This window comes from Tachysurus fulvidraco, chromosome 10 (genome assembly GCF_022655615.1).
Source record: "Tachysurus fulvidraco isolate hzauxx_2018 chromosome 10, HZAU_PFXX_2.0, whole genome shotgun sequence".
NCBI classification, from domain to species: domain Eukaryota; kingdom Metazoa; phylum Chordata; class Actinopteri; order Siluriformes; family Bagridae; genus Tachysurus; species Tachysurus fulvidraco.
In genome coordinates, this window is record NC_062527.1 from 14,288,465 (window position 1) to 14,316,150 (window position 27,686).

Below are 27,686 nucleotides of genomic sequence, written 5' to 3' on the forward strand. Positions count from 1 at the left end.
GTCTGATATGCTTGTTGGCCATTTCTTTTAATCATGTCCATTTCTCACTATGTGCTGCATTTATTTACTGCTTTTAGATTAGAGCCATTTATCACAATTATTTCTTTCTTCATCCTTTTTTCATCAGTAAATTGTTTCCTTTTTAAACTTTCCAACTGAGCACCAGTTGATTTATTCAGCCTGACCGAACATAAACTGGTCTTAAAAGGCATCTCTTAATGGTCCATTTTATACTGCCTATTAAACAAACATTTTTTTTTTGATGTCTTACTGTATATAAAAAAACCACATTTGTTGTTTTAACAGCCTTGAAAAGTTGTGCTCTTTGTTAAATCTGGCTATTCAAAGGAGATTTTGCTCCAAGAAGTAAGAACTGCAGTATGCTGTGTGTATGTAGTGTGTATCCTTGTGAAAAATGTGTATGCCTTGTGAAAGACAAAACATTTCTTACCCCTCAGCAGAGTGGAACCAATCACTGCATCAAAATACATATTTTATTCATATCATCTCAAATAAACCACTTACAAACAGCTGTGGCTACAGCTAAAGGTGGCAGGGAGAATCCTGGGTAATGTCATTTTAGCCTATTAAAATAGCAGCTTACAAAAATACATTAATGGAGATGTTTACGATCAAGACAGAAAAACACTGGAAGACTGTGTGAGCGCGCGTGTTCTTTCCACTAATGAATCATACTGTGAAACTATAATGCATATATACACAGTTTTTTCTCATCTGTGTCTTGTATACATTGTTTACATTAATCTCAAAAAATATATTGCTATGGAGAGCAACTTGGAGGCAAGTGGTAATGCGAGGGAACAGGGCTTAAGTAGAAATACTCCACTTTTTCATCCTAATCTCTATTTCTTGCATTCTGTAGCATATCTACGATTAGCAGCACATCCTTTTTCTGTGAATAAAATAGAATATTCCTTCTCTCTGAACTCCTAAGGCCAATTACTGAACTCAATAAAGATTAATTATAACGCAACTTTAAAACTACAGCATGAGCAAATATGAGAGAGTCGTGTGAAATCATACTAAAACTGTTTTATAGTGTAATCCTTTAAAAAAAATTAAAAAAAAAATAAATAAATAAATTTACATGAGGATATGAATCATACATTTGTTTTTAATTTCCTAAACCTTTATTAATGTACATAACTAGCTCGGCATGTTATTATATAACACATATACTATTTCCCTCATTTTCTTAAAATTGATCACCTGCTACAGTAATTCTCTCCAACTAGCTAGCTTAGTCTCCCCTGGCACATGACAGGCTAACATCTGCTTGACCTGAAGCCAACCACCAGCATATATTTAATGCAGAATCACTTGGCATTCTGTCCCCTTCAGCATACATAAGCTCACAGACTCTTGTGATTTGCTATTTTCAATATGATTGGCAGGAGAGAGAGAATATACAATCCCTCCCACCCTGAAAGCAGGGCAGATTTTGGGCCCTTGGTTCCTGGCCACAGATGGCTGTGGCATCATTGGGAGCTTTACTTGTGATCTGGTGAAAAGGCGCAAACTTGGTTTTGATACTTTTTTAGTCTATTAGTTTATGGTTGACCAAAAATGGGAACATTGCAGCATATTAGATACAGTATTTGCCTAGTAGGCTGGCTAATAAATGAACGATTTGTAGACATGGAGGATAGGGATTAGGATGAAAAATGCTGGAATATTACCCAGACTTTTAAATTCCTGTGCTGGATTATATGCAAATCCTGCAACACCCTTGAAGAAGACTGTCACACTTGAAACAACCAGCTCCAAAAATCAGAATGATTGTATCTGCTCTACTCATTTTAATGAGTCCTATAACCACATTGAGTTAGACTGCAGTTAGTGCCGATTAAGTCTACATTTCACCTTCAGTCAGGGAACGCAGTGATGAAATACTGCCATTTGTGACAGATCGTCTCTATTGGGTTAGCGTTCCGACAGTCACCGTGAAGGGCAGTATTGATTGAATCACAGTTCTGTCACTCATCAAGGAGGGTCTATTGACTGCCTGAGTCTCCATCTCTTGGGTCTCCTGGGGTTTCAGAGATGCCTTACAGTTTCCGTCTTCCTGGTATGTGTGACTGGCTGGTCTTTAGACAGAAAATTTAAAACATGAAAAGGACACAAAAAGTAATTCTTGGATTGCAAAAGGAGAGCACAGATTAAAGCCATTGTTCTCAGGACTTGCCATATTTTACATGAGATTATTAGCCATAATCTTTTATATTCATTATCAGCTACACTGTAGGAATGAATCTAATACATCCATAATGACAGTGCTGGTGTAACTCCAGAATTGCAAGTCAAACTTTCCCACAGTTGTTCCTTGGCTACAGACATTGGATGTCTCATGTAATTGGAATGCACAAAGCCTTTCACCGTAATAGCAATGCTCATGGTAATCGTTGCCTTGGAAGCCATTGCTGAAGGCTATAGCCACCAGAAGCACTTCTTACGGAGTTTCTTGATGCGGTTCTTGTTTCGTGGTCGAGAGGGATCAGGTTTAGGGAATGAAGGAACATCATACTCCATGTCCAATGTCTCAAGGACACCCTGAAAGCGGCCTTCCTGCAATCGGAAATCATGCTCCACACTACATAAAGAGAGGGAGAGTGTGTGTGTGAGAGAGAGAGAGAGAGAGAGAGAGAGAGAGAGAGAGAGAGAGAGGGAGAGGGTGATTAACCTTTAATCTCTGAAGGATTTTGATGCCTGGATTTCACCTTTCCAAATGCTGCATGATGACATAAATGACCCATAACCATGTGATATACACTGTGTGAAGAATCACTGCAGTCTTACAAACTCAGCAAAGAATCTTGAAGCTACTAATAAACTTTTATGATTTAATCCTTTGGGGGAATAAATTTGAGAGTACATACCGGTGAATGTATGAAAATTGTTGCTGTAGCAGTTTCAACTGCAGTCTTTTTTTATGAAACAGTGAAAAGTTGGTGACAGGGAAGAGTTAATACATAACTAAACATACAAATGTATTACTTTCCAATATGCAGTACTTAACTATTGTAGACGATCATGTAAAACCCTTTGAAAACAAAACAAAAAAAAGTAATCCAACATAGAAGCATGATGAAATATATAAAGAGTAGTAGCCAGGATTTAAAACTCAAACTGAAATAAACATTTTCCTTGGGTAAACACTGGTTATTGTACCTGTTTTGGGGTGGGTTTTTTTTGGAGGGAGGGTAATTTCTCTCATTTGCAGGCTGAAATTGCTACGTGATGCACTGTTAAACACTGTATTACTGATGAAACGTGCATTTTGTGGAACCTCATCCCCTCACCCCCCTCCTGCACCAAATCATAACTTGCTGGTTTCACATCAAGCACTGCTCATATATCCAATGTGACTTGGTGTGTAAATCTGAAATTAGACTGGATTTAAAATATCAGTTAAAGGGCACATATCACATAAGGGCATTAAAACAAATAAAATAGCATAAAAAAAACGAGTCAGCATTTGAGCCTCTTCTTCCAACAAAAACTGTATAAAATGTATAAAACATGAACAGAATTCATCACCTCCCTTGCTTTAATAAATTACATACATACAACTTTCTGGTGGGATCAAACGTTACGAGGGAAACACCAAGAGAATGTGATGTTTCTCATTTTCACATTCATCGAATCTGGATTTCTCGACGAGAGTTAAAGTGGATTTATTCTGGGCCTTTTTCTGCTATCGAGTGGTACTTTTAGAGTCATTAATGTGCCTTTTACTGCTTCATCGCATATTTATTAAACACATATACTGTAGTAGGCAGAGGAGATTAGTGCATGCTGTGATAATTCATTCATCTTACAAGCTAATATGTTACTCAGGAGTTTTGCTAAACAAAGCTTTCTTGTCACATGAGTAAAGAATGCTTGACTTTGGACTAAAGCAAGAGAAAGACTAGTGAGACATATTTCATCTAGGCTTTGAGGCAGCTATGACAGCCTGTTTGTTGTACCACACCAAAATGAAACATTAATCACAACTTGTACTCAAACACACGCACTCATGCATTCATGTTAGCTGAAAGCAGTATACTCATAGATCACTATCCTGCTTCTTATCTTAACAGCTTACCCACTTCACCCACAACATCCGCCCCCTTTGTCTACATCCCTCCATATTTCCTCCTTTCTGGCTTAAGCTTTTCACTTGCTGTCTGTAATCCTGCGTTCCTTCCTACATGGCCTTTTCTTTTTTTCTCTCTTCGTCTTAAAGGCAGAGCATGCTGGTGTTGGTACGATATTGTTGTCTTTATCTGTGTTGGTACGGAGAGGTACATAATGACCTATTTAATCCTGCAGAGGATTGCATGCTCCAATACTAAACCCACTGCTATCTATGAGGGGCCAGTCACTCTGTATGTCTGTGTGTAAGAGAGAGGTCTCTGCACTCTACTGCTGTAACCACTATCAATGTTTGCAGTCTGTCCGGATCTGAATCATGTTGAATAAATGTAATGCTGTAAAGGAAGAACAGCACATAAGCAGAAATGGGACATTGTAGTGTTCTATCAATTAGAATGAAAAGCACTATTTGAATGATATTTGATCTGTTTTTTATTAGCTGAAAGGCTACATACCGAAACATTGAAGTGACATGTCGATTATTTTTTGTAAGACATGGCCACAAATTAATAGACTGAGGCTACAAGATAATATTTAGGGGCATACAAATTGCGTAATGGTAAACTTAATACATGGCCTTCAGGCAATTATTTGGCAGGAAATTAGGAAAAAAGTCTTTGTATTCCCATCTCACAAACTTCACTGACTTCAGTATGTCTGTAGCATTGCAAGATTTAAGCGTAATATTATACAGTAAAATAATTTCCTATCTCCTTTTCTGCAGATAAAATTGTCAGTTGAAAAGAATTCATCTGATTTTCCTCCACTTACCCAATTCAAAACAAAATAACTGTCATGAGAAACTGAATAAATGCTCGTCTGAATTTAAGATCACATAACACATGTCTCTCGCATACATACAGTATTTGCTTATTTTTAATACTGCAACAGGTTTCAAGTCTGTCATTTTTCTCTGACTGAAGTTATTCTCTTGAGTGCACTGCATAGGTTCTCCAACACAATTATACACCTATAAATCATCACTGAACAAATTTACCAGCTGAAAAATAGAAATCTGTTTAGAGATAGACCAAACAGTAGGGAATAAGAACAGCACAGAGGTCACATTTCCTAACTGAGTGCATTATCACAGGAATAACATCAACACCTGGGGTCTCATTTATCAAAGTCTGCATAGAGCAAGTTCTAATTCTGTGCAAAACAACAACCAGTATGCATTAGAAAATTGGGATTTTTTTTACATATGCAAAGCTGTAGGAAGAGGAGGTTGATAAAACCTAAGCCTTCTAAACTCTGGTCATACATTACATGGCCACACATGCTTATTTCTATAAACACAGCTGAACTGCTGTATTTTATATAAACTACTTACGTTTTGCAGTCTGTTTGCAAACTACTGTCCCAGGTACACATGGAAAATCTGAGGTGGTATAAAAACCCTCAGTACAGGAGTCTTTCTAAACAAAGCTATCTCGTTTAGAAATGCAGTGTATTGCATGAGGGATATGATTACACGTAAAGCATGTGAGATCATTCAGCTCATAGTTGGATGGATTATATGTTAAAATGTTTCTGGGGTAACAAACCCTACAGTAGAAAGGACTGGAGTGTGCACAGGGAAGCTAGTGCTGTTTTGTTGGCCTCTTTGAAAGTGGGCCAAGTAGCTAGATCAACTAAAACTGTAAACGAAATTGGGTGATGAGCCACTAATCACTCACACATCAATCACAGTGAAGAGTTTCCTGCTGTCCATAAAATCAGGTTTTCTGTGGAAAGCAGTGTGAACTAAATCAATGTGCATTTCATCCGATTTTCTTTTAACATCCATCGGTGTTACCTGTTTGCACCTTGTTGTGAGCACCATGATTGACAGGATTGACAGGAAGTGGGATAAGTGCTCCTTATAATCAGTTTATTCATGATTACACATTACTTCTACTTGCACATGGTCAGTGGTTCTAAATATATGCCCACCATCATGCACAAGAATAACTTGATAAAACGCTTTCTGCTTAGAAATGTGCATGTGCAAGGTAGACACTACAAAAGAAGTAGTACTGTTTGAAAACTAAACACAGTCTACATCAATTAGCCCAAACAGATCCACACAACAAAAGAAACTTCAGTTCACAAGAAATAAAAGCAGCTTATTACTTTAAGAAGTTGTTGATTTGGATGGTAACATTCAGTTTGCAATCAAAACCATCATAAGCAAAAACATCATATTCTCTTAACAGGGCAAATTCATACGGCCTGATCTAGAAACTAGGGCTGAGTAGGTCATGTTAAAAAAAAAAAAGCCTTCCACTTGTGTAAATGTCACAAGATCTTGGCCCAAGAACATCTTAGAGCTCCGCCTTTAAATTTAACTTAGAGCTAGCTGTGGCTATCTAGTGATGTCCGTTTCGCGAATGACTTAGCACTTTGAGCAGGCTATTTGGATGACCTTTATGAGAGACTATAGTTTTGTAGACGTAGGCAATGCCTTTACTCTTTAATCAATATGCTTCCACTGAAACCGCTTTTCATCATCTGACCTGTGTGTTAGTGTGAATGGTGAGGTTTTTAAGGGAGCATGACAGAGGATCCACAGCACTGCTGCTTGTTAAAGGTGTGCTGCATGTAGTGAGCGGATTCAAGGAGGCGTTCATTTATCAGGATAAATGGAAATGAATCTTCTTAATGAAGCATAGACACAGCAGGCACCAAACATTAGCACATGCTTATTGTATTAGTCAGTGCACATTTGTTATGCCTTGCCAATTGAATGAATATTGAAATAGACTTGATAAAATGCAATGCAAAGTCATGTTATTTAATATCTTGCCAATTGGCTTACTAATTAGACACGATAGTGCAAATTCTTATGGTTCGGGGCGGGGGGGGGGGGCATGTTGAGCCATTTGACAGGAAAAAGAGTTATAGTTGGCTCAGAGTCTACTTAGAAATTATTACATTAGTTATTAGTTACATTGTAAAATAGATAGATAGATAGATAGATAGATAGATAGATAGATAGATAGATAGATAGATAGATAGATAGATAGATAGATAGATAGATAGATAGGTAGGTAGGTAGGTAGACAAATAAATAAATAAAAGGATCACGTCAAATACCTGGACAATATACCTCGTCCTTGCTCATAAATGGTTAAAAATATACATTATTATACTTGTTTGTTTTGAAGTTCAATCTAAACTGTAAAATTGTATTACTTTGGAAGAGATCCTTGGCTGCAAGCCCTTGATTTCTGTATGTGGGATTTTATTGACCAATCCAGCTTGTGTCTAAAAGATAATTAAATAAAATATTCTGAACAATCCAGTTCTATAGGAGCTGTAGGCAGGAGCTTGTACTCTAATCTTCCCCTGTGAAGGGGAATAAAACAAAGAAGGAAGAAAGGTGAAAAGGTAAGATGGATAAAATGGAGGGAAAGTGAACAGAAAGTATAAATAAATTATGTACAAGAGTGTCTATGCTTTTAAAAATCTCTCTGAAGCTGGGCCTCCAGAGATAGAAAGGTTGGAAGACTAATATTTATCACCAGAAATCATATGCCAATAGTTTATTCCAGGATACGCATATATTGTGCGTGCACGTGTGTGTGTGTGTGTGTGTGTGTGTGTGTGTGTGTGTGTGTGTGTGTGTGTGTGAGAGAGAGAGAGAGAGAGAGAGAGAGAGAGAGAGAGAGAGAGAGAGAGATAGGGAGTGCAAATAGATCTTTTTGATTTAGTATTCCAGCTGTAAAGCACACAGCAGCATTTTTTTATGTTTTGTGAGTTGTGTATAAACCAAACCAAATAAAAGCATGTTGTGCTCATCATACTGTGGTATCATGCTTGTGTGTATGCAGAGCACTGATGGAGTGTATGTGTTTCGTGTCAATTGTTGTGGGATAAAGCTTAAGATTTAATTGATTTGAAGGTCAGGTTTCACCTTTGTGTGTGTGTGTGTGTATGTGTGTTTGTGTGTGTGCTAAGGAGACTTGGAATCTAGAGTTTGATAGTGTGCAAGTGTTCAAATGTCTTTGTGTTTATGCCAAAATGTATTTGTGTTTGTGTTGGTCTGAGATTTCAAATGGTGCAATGATGTTGATGCTTTTCATCCCAGCAGGACTGAATGTGATAGAACTAGCAGCTTGGAAGAGAGAGAGAGAGAGAGAGAGAGAGAGAGAGAGAGAAAGAGAGAGAGAGACAGAGAGACAGAGAGAGATGGAGTGGTGCGGGTGGGGGCTTTACCAAACTATACCAAAGGAACTACAGACACAAACATGGGAACATCCCTGTGATTTTGAGGACATCCAAGTCTTAGTGTGTGTTCACATTTCATGTGTCTGTGTGTATTTCTGTTTCTACATCCCACAGGGCTTACTTTTTTAACTGCAAGCGCGAACCCGCTTAATGTTAATGATGAAGCCTGCAGAACAGCCTTCAGAGCTCAAAGCTGCATCACGCGTATTAAACTTGGCCTCCTCTTTACATAAATAACCTCTCCTGCATACATACAGCTGTGTGTGCAATTAGGAAAACATATTTAATGAGTTGCAGTACAGTACAAGGATCTGATGGTTACAAAAATGTACATAATTACCCACTTATGCCTGTAGTCGATTGTTGATGTGTGACATTTGCTTCGTTAGTTGTGCATTAGAGCACTGAGGCCAAAGTAACGTTATGGAACTCTTTGTCATCCAAATCAGATTTTCATGACATGATTTCCACTGGGATATATTTCTTGCGCACTGATTATTCTTATAAACCACAGTACTGTTGATGTTATCAATTGGTCATAAGCAAATGTTGTATTGCAAATCGCAGCTTTATATTAATACAATTGTTCAAATGTTTTCTTGACTATGGCAATAAGTCCTTCAAATGGATTTGTATGTCAGACAATTTACACTATCTAAAATGAATAAACAGATTTGAAAATTATGTAGTGTTATTTCATAAAGAAAAAAATGTATACAAATAGATATAGTGATGTTTTCTGCAAATAGACATTTGTTTGACATTTAAGAAAGGTGTTCTGAGATGTCAGCACTGTATCAGGTTTTTCTGACATGGGATCACGTTCAGGATAAAAAACTGCTTTCCAGTTTTGCATTAAGTTCTTATTTTTAGAAAATGAGAGATTGTGATAAGTGATGACAAGAATGAACTTGTTTCACATGCACAACATTAAATTTATCTGAAAACTGATAACAATTGGGATGCTTGTTCATCATCTTGTCCTGGATTATTTTCTTTCTCTATTTAAAAGTTACATTTGTGATTATAGACCATCTCTGCCATCGTATAAAAACAGTTCTTTAAAAAAATAAGAGATTTCTACTACTTATTATCTTCCCAAGCCCTGGAGCTTTGGTACAAATGTCAGAGTTACTGCTGTGTGGCTGTGTGTATGAGGTACCTGTAAATGATGCAGGCTGTTCTCTGGCAGGTCGAGCAGTTGTTGATATCCTGCCCTGTTCTGTAAGAACAGCGTCTGTTTAAAGACATAAATGAATAATACACAGGAACAAAATTCATCAACCTGTACAGTCACATGCTCAAGAATTGCAAATGAAATGCACACACATAGAGCAGAGCTGTCTGGCAGAGGGAGTTGAGAAGGTGTGGACAGTATTATGAAAGGTGGCAAGAAGGGGTGGAAAAAGATTGAGTGACAGATTGAATAAGCAAGCAGGAGAATTTAGAGGGTGAGAAAAGCCATGATGGAGAGATTAGAGGGAAAAACTGACAAAATAAGATGTCAGAAGCAGTTTATAGTTTAGTAGGGAAACAGGAAAGTGAAGAATAAGAAAAGAGAGATTCTGTTATTTCTATTGATTTTGGTTCCTGAGGGCTTGCCGACAGGGTGCTCAGTCTTGTTCCAAATGATGCCCTGCGGTTCTCCTCCAAGGGCACAATTTGGCTCTTGAGTTGTCAAGCTGAAGGTGTATCAGTGAAGAAAATTTGGGACACATTGTCATTACAAGTCGAGTATGGCATCACAGATTCAATCATTTAGAAACAGAGGCATTTTGTCAGTTTTTGACAAACATGGAAGTTCAATTTCAATTTACTTTTACTTGCATAGCACTATAAAGTAATAGACATAATTAGATACCAGTGATTAGCATAGATTTGTAAATGCAGCTTTAAGAAAATCCTAGATTTCTATTAAACAAGTCAGAGATAACAGACAAAGAAAAACTCCCTGAGGCACCATTAGGAACAAACCTTGTGAGAAGCCAGACTCCAAAAGAAGCTCATCAGGGTGACACCTTGTAGTGGGGTAATAAATCATTATTGTGAACCACAACTAGCCTTACATGTGTTAGGATTAAGAATGCCCAACTTATAAATATAATTTCTGTGAAGTTGTATTATGACTTTGATTGATGCACCATGGCAAATCAGCTACTTCCACATACTAGCTCTATATCAAAGCGGCTATGTGGAGGGCTACAAAAGCAATCTAAAGTCTTGGTACCACCTAATTAAGGTGAGGATGAGGTTGATTACTACAATGACTCAAGTGAATAGTCACATAATAACTGCAGGGGCTTTGTACTACCTCTATATTTCAGTTAAAAATTTTGACTTTAATTAATATGAGCTAGATATGATTCACTAAGTTTTGCAGTAATTGTATAAGAATAAAAGACCTAATCAGTTATTTTATAGTGTTTTGTTCTACATGAGATACAAACCTAGTGCTTCTCAGAGCAAGAGGTATTGGTTAAAAAAAAAAAATCTCTTAATGGCTCATTAAGGGATGATAGAGGGTATATGTGAGCATATCTGAGCTTTAGTGGCCAATTTGGATACATTGCAGTCTTGAAGGCCCTGGCTGCTTGTACAAATAAAGACATTTTTACATCATTTTAGAACATGGACTGAATAAGAGATGCAACATTTGAGATTTTTTCCTCACCCCTCACTCATTGCCTTGCTCTTTTCCAAGTCCTGAATGACATTGAGAAGAACCTTAATCTTCTCTTGGTTGGACAGCAGGTTCTCTTCAATGTTTTGCAGTAGTCCATGTATTGTTGATGGCACACCATTACACAGTGGGATCTGTGATTCTGCCAGGTTCTTCTTTACATGCTGATAATCTACAATTTGTGGTTTAGTTTCTGGGGCTGTCGCAGTTTTTGGCTCTTGGTTGGGGGGTTGGGATTTGGATGATGCTTTGGTCTCTGAGCCATTCTGCATATCTGATGATTCCAGTTTTGTTTTTTGCTCTGGAGGTTTACAGTGGGAGGCATTTTTAGGTGGGAGAGTGGGTGTGGTTTGCGATTCTAATCGAATAGAAAGCACAGGGGGAGGAGGGTTAGGGCTGACAGAGACAGATGAAGAAGCAGATGCAATAGTTGCATAAGTTTGGTTATTCATGTAGTCTGCTGTGAGCTGTACCTCTTTTGGGGTATGTTGTTTTTGAGCTGCTGTTGATTCTGTTGGCTGTGTTTTATTTTTCAATGTTCCTGTCTGTAATTTGTGGGATTGTGGGTGTACTGACGTTTGTCGTTTACATGAATTTATAGATATTTGTATAGTATTTGTTGTAGATTTTTTGTGTGTTTGTGTGGATGGATCATTTGGTCGAGAATTTGCTTCCTGTGTGGTTCTATTACTTTTATCAAAAGAGTTCTCTATGTGTATGCTCCCAGCATGAGGGGAAGTGATAGAAGTGTGAGTTGGGACTGTGTCTGTAGACTGCTGTTTCTTCAGTCTAGGTGTGTCTTTTTTAGGAGGCATTGGAAGGGTCATGCTTTCTCGAATCTGAATGGTCTCTCGTTTATGGCATGCGGGTGCAATGCAGGATGGAGCTTGTAATTTTCTTCCACATGCTGTGCATGGTCTGCATGAGGTCATTACCCGGCAGGGTCGGGGGTGTGTGGCATATGACCTCGCACTTCCACACTGTACTGTAGGGCATGTCTTCTCCCCTTTTAGTGATTGAACCCGCCTCTGAATTCGCATTTCAGTCTCTCTTTGACTACCCACTTCTCCTATTTCCACCCCCTCACTACAGACCCCTTCTACCAACTCAGAGGCCACTACGCTGCCATTAATGAAACGGGGGTTCCGTTTGAAATTTCCCCTGCATCCTGACTGGTTGGGGTTTGTTTGGCTAGATTTGATCTGGCAGTACACACTGCCATCTTGTGATGTCTCATCCTGGGACACTTTGCTTGTGCAGTTCCGAAATTGCCCCAAATTGGGCTTTGCTCTGTCTAGAGACATGGTTTCTACAGGGACAGAATTCCCACAGGCCATGCCTGTTGTCTGAGTCCTCCTCTTTAAGGAGGGAAGTGAGCGCAGTCCTGGTGATGTTTGCACCCCTACACTGCAAAGAGGTCCCCATTTCTGTGACAGAACTCCTCGTCCGCCCAGCTCTGGCACTGGATTAGTCGTGTCAGCTGCCTTTCGGCCCATGGCCTGTGCCAATTGGCTCAACCCCCAGAGCCACAGCTAAAGGGGGAGGGACCTCTCTTAGTTTGCATGTTCTGTCCGAGTTTGATTATGCTTCATGGAAAGCAAAGTGTGTAGGTTGAAGTCAGCATGTCCTGTATGGTCTCATTAGTTGGAAAACTTCTTGTGTCTCAGCATCAGATCATGTCATTTCTTAGTCCTCAGAGGCTGTTTGACTGCAATTACAAGTGCTGCTTGATTGGTCTCCTTGATTCCAGATGTCTTTCTGCCTGTCAGAAAGAAGGAGAGCACAGGTCAACGAAGCTTCTCTAATTGGATTGTCTGCACAATATTTTACTTCTAGTCTCACATTTTTCAAAAGAGTATCATGTAGTACAAGTCCTTGGCTTGAAGGTGGAAATTTTGCCATCCTGACCATAATTAAGTGCTTATTGAAATTGAGTAAGACTGAGTAAGCAGCTTGTAGTTTTAGATAACTTGGCTGCCTGCATAGTGACTTGACAAGCTTGTATAATCCCTCATTTTCAACTTCACAGCCTCTGTTGAGCTGACTTACTAACTGTGGCCTTAAATGAAAATAGCCCGATTCATTGAATGATATAAATGAATATTTCAAACAATCAGCAAAACGTGAACTGCTGCTTATGCTATGTCATATAAACAATTAGCCAAAAGAGCTAGCTGCAATCTTCTGAATATTTGAGCACACAAACACCTACTGTACTGTATAAATGGTGAGTGTCACTGACTACAGGAGAGAGTGTTATGCCATTCCTCTGACCTGTAATGCCATTCCTCTCTTCTACAAATGTGTTTCTCAGTTTCCGTTTGGTATCTTTGAAATGATTTGAAAACGATTTTGTACCTGCAATATAGATGGAATTTCCTTGTATACCCAGCACAAACAATTACATAATCACACCTTCATGTCCGACTGGCACTAATCTGAGACATCTGCTTTAGAACCAAGCTTCCTGTTGTGCTAGGAGGTTATTAGAGTAACATTTTTGCACCAGACACCCCTTCTGAAATGCCACCATTCATTTAAAACCATCCTAACATTCTGCCTAACAGAATAGGCTTCTTTATACATGAATAATAGATTTCACCTTTAAGATTGAGGTTTCTGTGCTTCACTTGGAAGAACAAATGGTGGTTGAAAGATGTAAAAAGAAGCATTCTTTTCCACCAGACATTTCAAGTTTCTGGCAGTTTTGCTTTGTTTGCCTTTTTGATGCAACTTAAAGTAAAAAAAAAAAAAAAAAGTAAATGTCCTCCGGTGAAAAGTAAACATAAAAAGCCCTCAAGCACTCTGGTTGTGGAACTAAAAATGCAGCTCGTATTATATTGCTTGAGATTGCAAGATAATAAGTAGGAACCATGAGTGGCTTTTAAAAATGCAAGGCCCAATAAACCTTCTTTGTTTTCCCCCCAAAGGCTAAGCTAATTTATCGCAGCTTTGTGTAATCTTGCATTGAATTATTAGTTAACTGCATTTTTAGCTAGATTTCTCTCTCTCTCTCTCTCTCTCTCTCTCTCTCTCTCTCTCTCTCTCTCTCTCTCTCTCTCTCTCTCTCTCATATTGTAATTCTTCAGATATTAATTCCTAATTAATGCTTTCTCTTCCTCCACCTGAGTCAATCTATCACTTTTTCTAAATTGGGCTTGTTGTTGTCTTTTTTCTTTTCCCTGTAGTAAGCACTCTCACTTACAACCTTGTAAGCTTATCTTGTCCTTTGCTAAGCTCTACCCTCATTGTGTGCCTGTGAGTGTCTGGCTGTGTGTGTGTGTGTGTGTATGCTGGCTTGTATGTGTGAAGGGATGTGATTTTGTGAATCATTAGACTAATATGCTAATGACCCCAATTAGCCTCTGACAGAAGGACATTAATAAGAAACAATACAATATGCACACACCATAAACCACATTAGGAACAGGTGTGTGTATGCACAAGAAACGTGTCGTAATCAAATAGCAAAACACATGCATGACCTTGTTCCTCATTAGGTTGTGTACTAGTGGTGAGTGTCCTTGATTAGGATGCATAGACGAAAGGCAGAGGAAGAGGCTGAGAGGGTGGGCCAATGTGTGTGTCTGTGTGTGTGTGTGGGGGGGGGAGTCAGGGTGTTTAGAAAGAGGGGGAGTATAGGAGCTAATTTGTCAGGGATTTGGGAGCAGTAAATTTTTAGGGCATCAAAAGGCTGTTTCTATTTGTGAATGTGGTTGAGGTTGAAACTTACCAGCAGGTTTATGGACTTACCAGCAGGTTTACAATCCAATATGGTCTCCCACCTGCTAACTTCTAACAGCTATATAAAAACAAATGGAATTCATCCACTAAAACTAGTATGCTGAAATAGTATATCTTCACTCACTCGCAGGATACACCCTGGATGAAGTGCCAACCCATCACAGGGCACACACACAGTCTCATTCACTCACACACTACGGACAATTTTTCCAGAGATTCCAATCAACCTACCATGCATGACTTTGGACCGGGGGAGGAAACTGGAGTACCCGGAGGAAACCCCCGAGGCACGGGGAGAACATGCAAACTCCGCATACACAAGGCGGAGGCGGGAATCAAACCCCGACCCTGGAGGTGTGAGGTGAATGTGCTAACCACTAAGCCACCGTGCCCCCCAGTATATCTTCAAATAAGTTTTAATACATTGGGGATACATACACATATAGACTATTTTACTGATACATCATGGTTGGTATGCTATATGGCTAAAAGGATGTGGGCACTTACACCACTATGTGCTTGTTATACGTTGCATTCCAAACCATGAGCATTAATATAATTAATTAATAGTTGCTTAATATTTATTGTTAATAAGCTTCTGTATTCTGTGTATGATTTCTACTAGATTTTATAATGTGGCTGTGGGAATTTGTGCTCAATCAGACACAAGAGCATTAGTGAAGCCAGGGACTGATGACAGGTCTGTAATCAAAGTTCCCAAAAAGTAGGCTTGTGGTCAGGGCTCTGTGCAGGACAATCAAGTTTTTACACACCGACCTTGGCAAATCATGTTTTTATGGATCATATGCACAGGAGTGATGTCTGGAACAGTTTTGGGCCCCTTGATTCTGTGAAGGAAAACCTTAACTAGTCAGCATAAAATGCCAGTTTACCTGCTTATAATTTTGTGCCATTGCTCAGGGGATGGATGACATATGAGTGTGATGGACATAAAGTCATAATTCTAGCATTTTTTCATTATGGAAAATACTGTATGTTGCTTGTTGTGTTTATACTGTGGCACTGTTTGTGATAATGATCTATTAAATACACCAATTGTAAGGCAAAGCACAGGTTTATATTAATGGGTTTGTTCTATTATGTTTTCATTTTTGCTTTTCTTCTCATCACAGTAATTAAAAAAAATACTGTAGGCAATATTCATTCATTCATTTTCTACCGCTTTATCCGAACTTCTCGGGTCACGGGGAGCCTGTGCCTATCTCAGGCGTCATCGGGCATCAAGGCAGGATACACCCTGGACGGAGTGCCAACCCATCGCAGGGCACACACACACTCTCATTCACTCACGCAGTCACACACTACGGACAATTTTTCCAGAGATGCCAATCAACCTACCATGCATGTCTTTGGACCGGGGGAGGAAACCGGAGTACCCGGAGGAAACCCCCGAGGCACGGGGAGAACATGCAAACTCCGCACACACAAGGCGGAGGCGGGAATCGAACCCCGACCCTGGAGGTGTGAGGCGAACGTGCTACCCACTAAGCCACCGTGCCCCCTTGTAGGCAATATTGTTCATCACAAATATTTCTGCACCTCCTATTTCTTACACAATCAATTTGAAATGTGTTTACCTGAAGAGGATGCAGTGCAAAAGGTTGTAACATGATTTCCATACCATTGCTTCCTTTAGTGCATTCACTCAAACAATCAATCAAAATGGCATCAACATAAAACTTATCCTTTTAGCTGATCTGTGTACACAGAAATTGCAGCTTTGAAGTGTAGCCTTGGTCTGTTTTGTGCTCTGAGATATCCTTGAATGACCACACACAAACATCGCTCCAATGCCCCTAATATTGTATTTCCGTCATGTCTTGTCATTAATGTTATGCTGCACATCACCAGCATTTGAAAGCAATATTAAGCGTTCATCCATCACACTCCTCTCTCTTTATCTCTTTTGCGTTACTTTCCTCCCTTCAAAGCCTTCATGATCTCTCTATCTACTCCAGTGAGGAATCATATTCTGCGGTCCTGCCTGTTTCACACTCATCTCCTGACTTTGTATTTCTCCTTTGTTCCCTGTCTTCCCTTATGTATACTGTATGGTCTGTTTTTGTGTGCGTTTACTATAAAGGACAAGTGTGTATGTGCAGTCTAAGAACTTTGCATGCAATTTAATATACTGTACAGCTGCATGCCTTTGCAGCTTGCTACACTGTGTTTACATGCTTGCAAGCTTGTGTCATCATGCTTCTGCAGTAGAGTTTAGTAGGGTGTGGTGGAGATTTGTGCATGCATATCATGTGAAGGTGTTCTAGATGGCAGCTGAGGTCTATGTGTGTATCACTTTACACACTTATCCTCTTTCTGAGTGTCTATGGGTGACAAAAAGAGATAGATTGGTGACAGTGCTTCATCTACAGCACCCTGATTATCATTCACTGGCTAAATTCCCTGCAATCCAAACTAGAAAGGCTAGACACACACACATTCCTCTCTTTTTCAGTTAACGTTCCTCATCCTATGCATGGAAAATAAAATAAGAAATGCATTTAATGTGGTGCAGCAATACAATCAAATGTACTGAGTGGTTCTTAACCCCAACACATGCCCACTCCATTACTGAGATGTTAATCTTTCAGCTCTGGTATGTTGCACCAGACTGAATCTTATTCAAGTGTGTTTTATCAGCTCTGCTCGAGACAAACAGTGAATTGAAATGTCTTTTGACTAGCAGAAAAAAAAGCTGTTTGCCTGGCACAGAATTTAAAGTAACAACCGAAAACAAGAACTGTTTCTTTCATTTTTGTTCTGGATGTACAGCTGCGAGTCATATCAATTTGTTTAAATTAGTCACAAATGCATCTGACTTTTGACTGGATACTAATCAACACAAGAGATACCGAAGGTCTAGTGAATATATGCATATCTTTAGAAGGCAAACAATATGGAAGATTTTGAACTGATGTAATATAAGTGATGTGGTGTGGGTGCATAAGATATGTATATCTGTAACTATTATTATTAAATCAATTCATATCTGTAAATATTATTATCCATTATAATTCTGTTAATTTTCTATTGTTAGATTATGTTATTTAAAGAATAACACACCAGCTGAGGGCCATTTGGACCTTGATGTTTATTACTATTGCATAATAGTCCGAAGTATTACATTTTTGTTTTACCACAATCATTAACTAGTAAATTTAGTTATTAATGGTTTATAGTTTAATTCATATTGTGGAACATCTGCATGACATATTCCTGTCATCACATAGACTGTCTCTTGAAGATGAGACTATATATAGCTGTTTCGTTATACATAATAATGCATAGCAAAATATATACTATATTAATATAATAATATATTGGACTGCTTTATTCAGAATGAATATTCCTGAATCACACCACTGCTATAATATATTAAAATAACAGTCTAGAAATAATCTGGAACATCAGACATCTAGGTATCTGACCAAGGTTTCTGGCTTTAGTTCGAAAGTGCAATTTTGTAAATGGCATGCTGAGCGGCTCTTTCTCTCAGACTGACTGACAAAAAAGGTCGCAAATCATGTAAGTCTGTATGTAGAAAGAGTTTCAGGCATTTCTGATAAGATTTCTTGAAAAATTCATCAGAAACAGAATTTTACTCTCTGACGCATATGTGGACCTTCAGCAACACACAAATCATGGAGATCTGGCTTGTAGTGATGCGGGGCAAGACGACTTACTCAAATTGTGACATTACTGTTCTTTCCTGAGCTCCAAAATATAGAAAACATTTACACTGAGCTTTCTTAATAAAATTTACCAATGAACAGCCCACAAAAAAAAAAACTGTTAAAGTACACAAGGTACGAGTTTCCAAGGTTCCCCGTAGACCCTGTAGAGCAGCTTGGTTACACAGCATGCAACATGACCAGGATAAAACATGTACTGAGGATGAATACATTAATTACAGCTGGTCAAACAAAGGGGAAAAGAAAAGATATTATTATATTTAACTAAACTCTATACCTTAATCTTCAATCCTGTTCAGTTCAACTTCATCTCATGTTAGGGAAAGTAAGTAATTAGGTTAGCTCAAGCTTTTTTAGAGCTAGTTTTTGCAGTGAAATCATGTCTGTGATGTATTCTCAGTGAGCAAAGAACTGTGTTTGTCAGTTTTATTACTGAAAAATCACTGAGAGCACTAGACTGATTTATAAAAGTAAACTTTAAATGATTGTGAGATTAAATAAAGCACAAAGCTGACTAGGTCATTAAAATCGTTTGTTCAGTGTCCCTGTGCCCAGTGTTGGCTTTGCAGAAAGCATTGATTCTTATGTACTTAACCCCTAATTAGCCACTTAGCACTATATTAATTAGCTATTAATTACTGAGGTTTAGCTCAAAGGTATGATTTTTTTTTTCTTTCCTTTTTTATGGTTTCTGTAACAACCATGTCCTACGAAAATGAAGTCTAATAAGAAATATTACAGTATATCAAGTGCTATTTGATTTCGTTTGAAACTCACCATTAGAAGCTTCTCACTTGGCCATTCAACACAGCCTGTTTAAATAAGGGATCATCAGACTCAGGCCGTCACCTTTATTTTGCATGATAGCTTCTGGCTTCACAGGAGAACATTAATGGAAGTTTGGTTATAATTTGATTTGGTTCAGAGGATCTAGATGAAGAGTGCACTGCTTTTATAAGTAGAAGTCATTAGAAAGATAAAAGGAAAAGTACAGTAGATGCTCATTATAGAGAGACATTTGACACTCATCCTGTCTCCCAAACACACACTCAGTATATAATTATGAAACAGTGCAACCGAGAGATGTAATGCAATTAACTGTCATTTATTAGCTAAAAAACAAAACAAACATGCATATAAACAAAAGACTTCTGTTTGACCTTGTAATGCAATGATCAGTGTCAGGTGAGTGTGCAGATCTCATTGTGGTCTAAATGTCATTCACTCTAGCCTTAACACACACACACACACACACACACACACACACACACACACACACACACACACACACACAAACAAACAAAATAATGTTTAGTAAAGTGTACCACAATCCACTGTCATATGAAGCTTCTCTAATTCAGATTAATGAGTGCCTAATATAATTTTTGGGACATGACAGACTTGAATTTTTAAAGACAGCTCAGTTGGATAATTTTTTATAATTATGAATGCTACATTAAATTCTTAAATGTTCTTTCTCTTCTCACTGTAGTGTACATACCTCAGATTCAGCTGCTGATTTGTACGTTAATGAGTCCAGCTCTATGCTAGATTAAATAGCAGAAACTTCACTTGGAAAAAAAAGAAGTAAAAAACAGCACTGTCACAAAATGACACTGCAGGATCATTTAGTTGGCAGTGGTAAAAATGATTGCCTACCTTACCTAACAAAAAAAAAAGAGAGAGAAGAAAAGGCAAAGTATGTAATTATGTATTCACTTATGATTAGGCTAGATAATTGCAATTGGTGATACTCTTGTGTATTAGTACTGTTTCCTTGGCGGCTATCTTTTATAGGAAAACCAATGCTATAAATCCATTTTATGATCCGCTGCTATGTTGATGATCTTTGCCTCACGCTGATGAAAAACCTTGGTGTTATCTGAGTTTCAGTACAAATTCAGCACACTGCGTACACAATTTTCCTGTTAGTTGTACATGTGAGTACAGAGGAAAGCTCTGTACAATGTAGGTGCATGTTTGAGCGAGAAGGAAGAGGTCTAGATTTTCTGCCACACACACCCACACACACACACACACACACACACACACACACACACTCACGCACACACACACACACACACACACACACACACACACACACACACACACACACACACACACACACACACACACACACATCATTCTGTCGAGTTTCAATCACCTAATGCATCAGGCTTTTAATCAGAACAGTGGGAAAGTGTGTGTATATACTTTATTGGGTAGCTATGCATCAACAGGACATTTTGGTTAATCACGGTTGTTAGTATGTTTGACGTTTAGTGTCACTGTCTGTCATAATCAAATAAACACACACTCTTACTCTCACACACAAAATGCAGTGTCAGAGCTCACAGTAGTTGAGTCAGAGAGCTTGAAGCCTGTCTAAATGTTGTTCAGTCTAGCCTTTCTTCCATCCCTCTATCTCTTTTTCTCTATATTTTATCCTTCTATCACTTCACTGTTTCCCCTTCATCATAATCTGTTATTCTTGCCTTTATGGATGCCCCCCCCCCCCATCTCTCTCTCTCTCTCCATAGCTATCAGTGACTTTCTGCCTTTATCATCACCCCCTGCCTGAGCTTTCATCCTGCTCTCACTCTCTTTCTCTCTGTCTCTTACTATCTTTCAGTCTCACCTTCTCACACTGTGTCCCGTTTATCAGCTGGTGAAATCTGTCTTTCTGACTGCCTCTCCATCACTGTCACCATCCTACACATCTAACTTTCACTCCCTTTCTCTCTCACACTCTCCATCACATTTCCACTCATTCCTTTATAATGTGATAGCTGCAACTTTGCCTGATGTTCTATCTGAGTAATCAGTAATGGTCAGATTTTAAATTCAGTTGATAAGTCTCAATTGAATTAAAGTCTCTCTCTCTCTCTCTCTCTCTCTCTCTCTCTCTCTCTCTCTCTCTCTCTCTCTCTCTCTCTCTCTCTCTCTCTCTCTCTCTCTCTCAGAATCAGAATCAGCTTTATTGCCAGGCATGTTTTCACATGTGGGGAATTTGTTTTAGTGACATAATCTCCACAGTGTAACAGAATGACATGTAGTATAGATGAAATTGTATGTACACATTTACAGGTGTGAAATGTGCAGTTTAAATAAGCATGAAATATACATATGCAAATAGTATACATTATATACAATTTGTATGTACACAAATATCTCTCTCTCTCTCTCTCTCTCTCTCTCTCTCTATCTATCTATCTATCTATCTCTCTCTCTGTCATCTACACACCTTCACAGTTTTTTTCTGCTTTATGCCTGCATCAGGCAACCATTTTTTGTGAAGAAGCTTCTTGTTAGAATCTGATTTCCATCTGTTCCATCTCTATACTGCTCATGTACCATGTGATGTACCATGCATGTACCATGTGATCAGTCTCATTATTTCCCTGTAAATTGCACTTTGCTTACTTTTAACTGAGAGAGTATGCTATCCCTGAGAAACTCAGTGAGATATAATGAATTAATATAAATGCGCAGACAATACACTAAAACTACCAAAAGATTTTGCTTTAAATCGTCATAGCCTGCTCTACATACAGAAAGGGGCGGAACCACCACTGTAGAGACCACTACAGTTTTAAAGGCAGACACTCGAAACAAGAATGAACATCAATACGGACAAAAACTAGAATCAAATCATTTAAACAGGTTTTCTTATCAAATAAACAGAGTAAAGTTTATAGTACATCAATAGTAATAATTTTATAATTAAAACATTTGTAATAAAAATGCATTTCTGTGTCATAGATTGAAAGTCAGCGTGAAACAAAACTTTAAATTATTTTAGTGAAAAGAGGAGCAGACTTTGGTTTAATACTGTAGCTGCTTACACACCCAAACACAATCGGCTGTGCCAAAACTTAAAAAAAAAAAGAAAAGAAAAGAAAAAGTGAATGAATTTAAATTGAAGTTAAATTGTAAAATTCTCCATAAACCCAGAAAATGACTTTTGGACAGACTAAAGTTGAAGCCAGTGATGTTAATCAGGAAATCTGTGTGACTGTTTTAATCAGTCATTTGTCTCCATTATTACCTGGACTGATTGCCTGCAGAATGAATTCCTAAACATGACAGAGGAATAGAAATAGTGGCAGTGTGGAGGATTGTGTTTAATTTACAAAGCTTATATTCGCAAACGTGCCTAAAGATCAATGCCTCACACCAAATTACTGCAGGTAAACAAATGAAACAACTCTACGCCATTTAGAGAATGAATTTAACTCTAACCCGTAGAGTTCTGTAGTGCCACTGAAATGCACAGTATAAAATTATAATTATAGAAATGTGTTATTATTAATATAGTATAAAATGATAGGCTTGTTGATTTTTGAATGAATTTCAGTTAAAACTGAGAAACAGCAGGGTGCATGTACATGGGTTACAAATGAAGAGTCGTTACAAGGCTATTAACGAGGAACAGTGTGACTGTTAGGGAGGTAAACAGGAAGTGAATGGGATGATACTGTGACACCACCAAAAACTGTTCTCCTCATCCAGATGAACTCTTTTGTTCTTTTTTTTTCTTCTTTCATCCTACTCTTCTCCCTACTGTCTGAAGCCAGCGTGCATCACTTTGCCTTTTCTTGCCACTTCAATGTGCTTTTGAGGTATGTGTGTTGCTTATTGTAGTGCAGCAGAGAGTGTATGAGCACAAGATAGGTTTTGGAGATCTCTTATAGAATACGCAGAGTCCCTTTAATGGTATGTGCGTAAACTGTGAATACTCTGAAGATATGAGGGAGATGCCTCGTCACACCACGCTGAGCCTAGCATATGTATTGCCCAGTGTATATGTTTAAGCAATTCCATTCGTTGGGACACAGAGAAGTCCCTAAAGACACCAAATACATGTCCAAGTCATCTCTCAAATTGGAGCTTACACTAACAAGCTATAGAACAATTGTACCCACACTTACATACTGCTTCATGAAAAATCCCAATTTAACCACATGCAAGAGATCACATGCAGTGCACAAAGCACATGCACCGGTTTGGAAAACCCTAAGACAATACAGCGGAAGCTCTTAACGATGTCCAGGACAAAAATAATCAGTTTATATCACAGCCCATGTTTCTGCACAGCTATTTATAATGAAAACTGTTTTGTAACGGAGACAGGAGAGGAGGGGGTGTAATTGCTGTGCATGTTTAGTAAGGGTTTTTATCAGAATCTCATTCAGAACGAAGGAAGCACAAGCATTGCAGGAGAATCTCTAATCTATAACACTAACAAGAGCATGAACAAGACAGTGCATTAACGCACTACAGTATATGCAGGTAAGACTTTGTAAAGGAGATGCACAGAGACAGCAATGATGTGTTGGAGTAGTCAAAAAACAGATGTTATGTATAATTAGTAAGTATAGCTTAATACAGTAATTAGATGTTCCCTTTTTTCCGTTTGTTTGTTGACTTTTATTCCCTCCTCCTTTAATCCTTATTTACTTCTTTGAATTGAAAACAAGAGCTGCTCTGTACAAACTCAATTTTAATTTACTAGAAATCCGGAATGTGAATATATGAAAATGTATACAGAAAATATAAGTACACCTTGTATACTTTACAGCTCTCTGTTGAAGTAAGAACAAAATACAGCTTGTCATATGATTGAGATATTCTGCCACTGTGACTGTGGTAATGACCTAATGAGGGGTAAAGTAGACAAGAGAAAGTAAATCAGTCTGATGCACTGAAGCTGGTTTTACACACCTGCTTTTGATATGCAATATGACATCTCTCTCTCTCTCTCTCTCTCTCTCTCTCTCTCTCTCTCTCTCTCTCTCTCTCTCTCCTCTCTCTCTCTCTCACTCTCTCTCTCTGTCTCTCTCTCTCTGTCTCTCTCTGTCTCTCTCTCTCTCTGGCTCTCTCTCTCTGTCTCTCTCTCTCTCTTTCTTTCTCTCTCCCGCTCTGTCTCTCTCTCTCTCTCTCACTCTCTCTGGTTTAAACCATTATGCAGATTAAAACAAATCCTGCTTCATCACTACTTACTAAATATATAAATATATTTGTTTCTCTATCGTAGATTCCATACTAACTTATATTAAACTGGGATGGATGGATGGATGGATGGATAGATAGACAGATTTGATCATACAGTAACCATTAACCATTAATAGGCATTGTACTGGATCTTCTATTACACAGGACATACTGTAAAGTTTTTGATTAAAGTCTGTATGTTATGATAAATGATCTACAGTGCTTTTTCTTTAACTTAAATGATTTAATTTGTATTTCATTGTCTGACTGATTTTTACACAAAATCTGAATAACTCTTTGCACTAAAAAATAAAAACAGCAACAAAAAAATGTAGGTTTGAATCTATTTTAAAAATTGTGGGAGTGTGTTTTCTATTCCATCAGTGTAATGTAATAAAACAGCAGGATGAGGAATCACAGACACACACACACATATGTGTTATAAAGTACTAACCTCACTGTAAACAAGAGTGCCGTATCCCTTCTTTTCTCTCATTCGTTTCTCTCTCCTGTTCAATACTCTCCTTCCTTGTTAATCATTCATTCCAAAAATGAAGTATATATCGCAAATCTTCTTTTTTCCCCTGCCATATATTCTTTTATCTCTTTGTATTTCCGGTCAGCTTTCCATCCCACCTCTTACTCTCTCCGATGTACATCTGCCTTGGTCTACTCATTAAATGAGCCTTTCGTTCCTCCCTCTCTGCCTCCCTCTTTTCCTCCCTCCCTCCCTTACTCTCTCGCTTATTCTCCCAGTGCAAACTGCTTGTGTGTGTGTTAATCCTGTGTGTCCTGATTTTTTTCTGCTTTGCTCTGATACATTGGCGTGTAGTACATTCCTCCTGTGCCTGTACACAAGCCCAAACTCTCAGGACAATCAATAGGAGTGTGTGTGTGTGTATGTGTGTGTGTGTGTGTGTGTGTGTGTGTGTGTGTGTGTGTGTGTGTGTGTGTGTGTGTGTGTGTGTGTGTGTGTGTGTGTGTGTGTGTGTGTATGTGCATCTGGTTCTTATTTTCCCTTCTTTGACTCTTCAGTGAAGCTGTTCCAGTCTTTAATTTTACCCAGGATGTCGGAGGTTTGTGTCTGAGACAGTAGATCATCATTAGAGCAGCCGAGCCACAGAAAGGATAAGGGTGAAGGAGAGGAAGGTCAGAGAGGGAACGTGTGAAACAATGATACCTGTTGAAAAGCAATTTAACCTAAAATCTATCTGGTTGTGGAGCATAAAAGCATGTTTGCATCCATCACCACTAGTGTTAGATTGATTAAAAAACTGTGTGTATGCATATGAGGGTATTCTCACTGAAGATATCTGAAGATAAATGGCATGTCAGGTTGCTCTAATCACGGCTGAAAATTAGTAGCATCACACAATGGGACCGGAGGTGTTAGCACTCACCTTGTGGGTCTTAAGTAACCTCTGTGATGAAGGAACCAGCTTGTGTGTGTGTGTGTGTGTGTGTGTGTGTGTGTGTGTGTGTGTGTGTGTGTGTGTGTGTGTGTGTGTGTGTGTGTGTGTGTGTGTGTGTGTGTGTGTGTGTGTGTGTGTGTGTGTCCCTTTCAGTTTTTACAGCTTTTTGTGAAAGAAAAAAGTTTTAGAATAAAGAAAGTATTTCTTGAAGGAGACGGCCCCACCATTGTGGTCACCACAGAGAACTTCTCTCTTGCTCTCTCTCTCTCTCTCTCTCTCTCTCTCTCTCTCTCTCTCTCTCTCTCTCTCTCTCACACACACACACACACACACACACACACACACACACACACACACACAGGGTGTTTCATTAGCATTTAGAATGTCACATGCACACCCACGGTCAGGGTGAGGAATGTAGGTGTTGCTTCTGTTTGCTCACTTTAATTTGATTCAGAACACTGAGATGAGATCTCGTAATTTTACTTGAGACAGACATGAGGGGGCGTGTGTGTGTGTGTGTGTGTGTGTGTGTGTGTGTGTGTGTGTGTGTGTGTGTGTGTGTGTGTGTGTGTGTGTGTGTGTGTGTGTGATGGGACGAAGGGAGGGGTGGTAAAAGAAAATAGACAGTTGACAGGAAAAATGAAGTGAGGAAGAAACAGAAGCTGTGTGTTTGGAGCGAATGAGAAAAGGTGAAGAGCAACAAAGAGGCACTGAGGAAAGAGACATCAGCGAAAGGAGAAAAGATGTAGATGAGGTTGTTGGGTCTGGCAGCCTGAGGGAAGACAGCAGTGAACTGAAATCAGGACGAAAGGCGAGTGGACCGTAAAACTCCCTCTTCCATTACACACACACACATACACACACTCTTCTTCTCTCACTCTCTCAGGTCTGCATGTTCTTAGCTGAGCCCTCGAGCCATTGACATGTCTAATGAGTACCTGTGGACTGTCTCCCTCTTTCTCGCTCTTTCTTTCTCATCATCTCATTTCTTATATGCACTCAGTCTCCTCAGCCATTCTCATACACCTCCATTTCCGCAGTGGAGATGTTTTTAAGGGCTCCCAGATATTCACTCACTTTCATGTTTATCATTTGTCTACTTTTTTCCTGTCATGTTTTTTTCTCCCACATTTTTTAGTCCCAGTAGTCGTGTCTTCTAGTTCTTCTTCTTTTTTTAACTGCAAAATCTTACACTGATGTACAGGACAGTAAAGAGAAGACTCCACATTGATCAGGTGAGGCAGCGAAAGACACATAAATACTGTATGAGTCAGACTGGTTGAAGCCTGTCAGTTTCATTCCCATATAGAGAAAGTGACATCAGTAATGCAGCTATTTCCATAACACTACTCGAATCCTTCTTATACAGTAATATGAACTGGTACCTCATCGGTATTAATTAATAGTGATATAATGATCTACAGCAAATCATAACTTTTCTGACTAAAGTCTCCAGGAGTGTATGTCATGGAATTCAGTCATTATAAAAAGTAATCACTGATACAGCTGTTGAAGACATGACTACAGAATAAGGAAGCTGAAGGATTCGGTGTTGAGTGTGTGTGGCATATATGAGTAATGCATACTGGGTGGTGATGTGACAGAACTGATAGAATTGATAGCTGCAAGTGTGACAATGATACAGGATTGCAGATTTAAAATGCTGAGTTGGAAAAATGTAAATAACATGACAAGTAAAATTACTTGAAGGGATAGTTAACAAGATGTACTCAACAGAGATCTGGATCAAAGTGCAGTGTTTACCTAATC

At 38.7% G+C, this 27,686-nt stretch overlaps 2 protein-coding genes across 3 annotated transcripts in view; one reads left to right on the top strand and one right to left on the bottom strand.

The window, feature by feature from the left end:
- The window catches only part of LOC113659899 (dedicator of cytokinesis protein 2), a 107,849-nt gene that overhangs the window by 56,233 nt on the left and 23,930 nt on the right, over window positions 1-27,686 (top strand). The gene's annotated exons all lie outside the window — the stretch shown is intronic.
- Window positions 3-25,951, bottom strand: LOC113659900 (protein INSYN2B). Its single transcript, XM_047819360.1, has 4 exons — window positions 24,956-25,951; window positions 11,042-12,812; window positions 9,533-9,607; window positions 3-2,611 (listed from the first exon to the last, which is right to left on the bottom strand). The coding sequence occupies exons 2-4, from the start codon at window positions 12,544-12,546 to the stop codon at window positions 2,449-2,451; spliced, it is 1,743 nt and encodes a 580-aa protein (XP_047675316.1). The 5' UTR covers window positions 12,547-12,812; window positions 24,956-25,951; the 3' UTR covers window positions 3-2,448.